Below are 5,000 nucleotides of genomic sequence, written 5' to 3'. Positions count from 1 at the left end.
CACACATATATATATATATATATATATATATATATATATATATATATATATATATGTATATATATATGGTGTGTGTTTGTGAAAAGATGTGCCTGAGGCCTTTGTTCTGTAGTGGACTATTAGGCTTAACGGCTGATGATATATATATATATTTATATATATATATATATATATATATATATATATATATATATATATATATATATATATATATATATATATATATATATATATATATATATATATATATATATATAGAGAGAGAGAGAGAGAGAGAGAGAGAGAGAGAGAGAGAGAGAGAGAGAGAGAGAGAGAGAGAGAGAGAGAGAGAGAGAGATATTGATGGTTGATAGTATGTTTACTTGCAAATTATAATGCATTATATTGCTGACTCTTCTTTTCTCCGAAGAGGAAGTTTATTTCTTGCTACAATTCAGTTGCCAATGTTTTTTTTTTCTATAAATATTCTCATTAGTCGCTGTGTTAAATATCTCAAAACACCATTTTTTTTTCATATTATTCCCTTACTCCTTTCATTTCAAGCAGATAAAATTCATTTGCATTGCTAAAAAAAATTACATATTTTTTTAAGAGCAGTCATGACAACAATTAAAATGTTTATCAAAACTTTTATGTGTTTTTTACGTTTCTTTATGCAGCCATAAAGAAAAAACATACTTTATAACTTAATATTTCCAAATGTTAGCTTTGATATCATGCGTTCTCGTTGACGTAATTATCTAAATTTTTAACGTTATAATGAAAACGGTACACAAGTGTTTAATCATTTTTTTCCTTTAATTTTGAAGCAAAATTTAATTTTGGAATGACTTTCGACCATAAACAATATATTGTTATTAACATTATTTTATTTATTATTATTATTATTATTATTATTAGTAGTAGTAGTAGTAGTAGTAGTAGTAGTAGTACCTTCGCCAAATATCGTTGCGAAGGTTATGTTTTGATACGCGGCGTGTATTTATTTGTTTGTACCTGTCTGTGTGTTTGGGATTCCCATAACTCAAAAACTACTTGACCTAATCTCATGATATTTTGTGCATTGATTGACCATGATCTAAGGACAATTCGATAAGATTTTGACATTGATTTGGTCAAAAGTCAAGCCCTTGGATACGAAAAGGTCCAAAATGTCTTTTTGCCATATCGTCACCAATTTTTATCTGATTTCCATGAAACTAGTGGTAAAATATACACAATTCAATTGCATATCTTGTGTGATATATGTGCTCTTGGATCAAATACCCATAACATCATCAGTTTTCTTGGTAATAAAAGTGGCGGTAGTAAAGGTAAGCGCTCTACCGAGTGGCCGCTCTAGTTGAGATTTATATATACACCCCTGTCTGTTTGTTCGTAACTTTACGCAAAAACTACCGTACCGATATTGACCAAATTTGGTAGTCATGTTGGGTATGACTCAAGGATGAATCTTTAACATTTTGGATAAAGTACACCAAAGTACACGTACGTAGTAGAGAGTATGCCTTCACCACACCAGGCAGCCATATTTTGTTCTTAACTCCGATGTGTACTTTTATTTCGATTTATTTTCCTCAAAATCTAATAAATTTGTCTTTGGGTCATACCCCACATGTCCATCGTTTCTTTGAAATTGGTACTGTAGTTTTTGCGTAATGCTGTTCACAAACCAAAAATTAACATTGCCATTATTTTCAAAGTACTGCAGCGTACATATATTTTGATGTACTTTATCAAGAATGTTATAGATTCATCCTTAGGTCATACCCAACATGATTGCTAAGTGTGATATCAATTGGTACTGTATTTTTTTTTATTATTATTATTATTTTTTTTTTTTTAATTATTTACAAGCAAACAGACATGGGTGTATATTTACCATGCTTGTTTGTATATGAGCAGCTTTACACAAAAACTAAAACTACTCGACCGATTTTGACCAAACTTGTTATTCATGTTGTTTATGACCTAAGGTGGAATTTGTACATCAAAGTACAAGTACGCAGCAGTACTTTGAAAATAATCGCAATATTAAGTAAATGGCTAACATTTTGTTAGGTTATGATTGTGAACAAATTACGCAAAAACTACTGAACCAATTTCAACGAAACTTGTAGGACATGTGGGTTATGACCCAAGGACAAATCTATTTGATTTGGAAGAAAGTATTCGAAGTATAAGTTTGCAGTGGAGTTAAGAGCGAAATAAGACTGCCTGGCGTGGCGTAGGCATGCACTCCACTAAATGCACCCTCTAGTTATTATTATTATTATTATTATTATTATTATTATTATTATTATTATTATTATTATTATTATTATTATTGTTTTTGTTATTATTAGTTTAATTCATTTAGTGTTATTTGTTGATATTGGCAACACTCTAGTTGGCAATATCAATATCACGCAATTTGATTTACATTTTTACGTACTTTTAATTATGCATTGCATGGGTCTTTTGGTTCAGAATTTTAGTGTAAGATCAGATAAGTTACTATATTGTATATATTTGTGGTGTAGTATATTAAGCTTTAAATGCCTATCATTCCATACACGAATTCGAGATCCAGATTAAGTGTAGAATATATTTTTATGATTTCTGAATCAGATTATGAAAGGTTTTCATTGAGAATATAATCTAAAAGTATACTAATCGATCACTTCTATTATTTCATCATACATATTGAAGTTATTTGCTCCTACTTCCTGATTCTCATTATTTAAACAGTTCACACTATTTACAATACATACTGCTAGAAAATATCAGTTATGCAACAGTCCTCTCAATTTAATTTTACATTCCAAAAATTTGAATCTAAATCTCTTGTACTTTATATGATTTGTGTATTTCTTATCTATAAAGATACTGAGTTGGTAAACAAAACGTATCATACAATTGTTTCACTTACACTTTAAAACCAAACCATTCACCACTCTAAATACTCTTAACAATGAACAATAAACTTTGTTTCAATCATGAAGGCTATATCCATCTCATTGTACTTTCTCAACTCCCTTTACTTCCACATGAATGTTTCATACCGAACACTTCATCCATAAACTCTTTTCTATGTAGACCCTATAGTGTTGATCCCCTATTAGTTTTTTTTTTTTTTTTTTTTTTTAATATTCTGTCATATTTTTTTTTTCAGTAAACATTTCTTTCTTGTACCTTCTTTGGTATGAAGTAACATTATGCTCATGAATTCTTACAGTAACACCTATCACCTTTATCCTTATTCATTTGAACAACTATTCCTCCCATCAATATTATAGAACCTTTCCTTCATCCAAATATACCTTACACTATCTAGTCAGGAACAGAATTCACTTATAACCTCGTCAACAACTGGTGTATTTTCCTTTTCCTATGTTTGAATTACCAGGCAAATATTCTCAGAATTATGCTGAGTTTCCCTTGCTGTCAATCAGTATCAATAAATCTGGCTCTCTTCTGTCTTGTAAATTCAGCTAAACATCAAAAACTAATCTCATCTACCGGACACTGGATTTACTTTAGACAGCACACATGCACAGACAATCACATTTACAATATTTATATATATATATATATATATATATATATATATATATATATAATATATATATATATATATATATATATATATATATATATACAGTATATGTATATATATATGTATGTATATATATATATATATATATATATATATATATATATATATATATATATATATATACAGTATATGTATATATATATATATATATATATATATATATATATATATATATATATATATATATATATATAAAGATACGTGCAGCGTGTATGTAAGGGTTCAAAACACTACCACTTTTCTTTTATGGAACTGTATGAAATTATTGATACGGAAGATCTGTGTACAATGGAATCATCAACAAATTAACAGTTGAAGTTCTAGTTTTTGCAGTGACCATTGAAACAGATTATATTTATCTACTTTATATAACTATATACTCATAGGCAATTCTTATGTAATGTTTTGCAGATCTTGTTAATTATTGTCATAAAATAATTAGTTTTATGCATATTTAGTGAACTACAGAAATGTTAATCATCCTAATTTTTCAGGTTCGTCCTACCGTGTTGAAAGTATAAGCGTGAACGATCTTCTACCAGAATCCCGTTACTTCATCACTTATGAGGGATCCACTACTATGCCTGCCTGCCACGAAACAGTTACTTGGATCATCCTGAACAAGCCAGCGTATATCACTAAGGAACAGGTAAGCAGTATCAGAATGGTCGAACTTAAACGGGATGTTAATAATTGATTTAGAATAACAGCGATCTTGTGTTTGGGAAGAATTTCATGAACAATTCCTTAGTCTTGTTGGTTTTACTAGCACACATACATAACATATGTATGTATTTTTATTTGTGTATATGTATATATGTGTGTATAGTTCATGTATGTCTGTATGTATATTTTTTGCACAGTGTTTGTCATGTGTTATTGCCAATAAATGCTGATATGCATGTGGTGTTTACCACTACAAGAACACTTTTCCATTCATATATAACTCTTCATCTTTAAAGCAAAAGTCTGAAGGAAAATACTAGAACTCGTACACGGGGTTCATTTAATCTGGTGACAGCTGTTTCAGCCATTGAATGATGGTTTTCATCAGGGCTGTACCAATTGATTAATGCGATTGCTAATCAATATAACGACTTATTTAATAAAATAAATATGTAACGTAAAATGCCTATGTGTTTAAAAAAAAAAATGACAAATTTAGGTTTTGTATGGAGGGCCACCAAGACATATGCTGTCAGTATATGAATTTCATAAACATCCAAACTGAGACGTGAAGCTAGCTTCCTCACTCCATAAATCAGCTTGTGAACATATATCTGTATATATATATATATATATATATATATATATATATATATATATATATATATATATATGTATATATATATATATATATATATATATATATATATATATATATATGTATGTATGTATAACT

The 5,000-nt window shown here is 28.7% G+C and overlaps 1 protein-coding gene across 2 annotated transcripts in view; it reads left to right on the top strand.

Moving 5' to 3' along the window:
• The window catches only part of LOC137614694 (carbonic anhydrase-related protein 10-like), a 780,810-nt gene that overhangs the window by 761,001 nt on the left and 14,809 nt on the right, over window positions 1-5,000 (top strand). For both annotated transcript variants that reach the window (XM_068344379.1, XM_068344378.1), the window contains exon 7: window positions 4,093-4,247. In XM_068344379.1, the coding sequence (XP_068200480.1) occupies window positions 4,093-4,247 (155 nt within the window). The remainder of the gene's footprint in view (window positions 1-4,092; window positions 4,248-5,000) is intronic.

This window comes from Palaemon carinicauda, chromosome 21, assembly GCF_036898095.1.
Source record: "Palaemon carinicauda isolate YSFRI2023 chromosome 21, ASM3689809v2, whole genome shotgun sequence".
Classification (NCBI taxonomy): domain Eukaryota; kingdom Metazoa; phylum Arthropoda; class Malacostraca; order Decapoda; family Palaemonidae; genus Palaemon; species Palaemon carinicauda.
The sequence above is the reverse complement of the archived record's forward strand: the minus strand, read 5'-3'. Positions and strand labels throughout refer to the sequence as shown.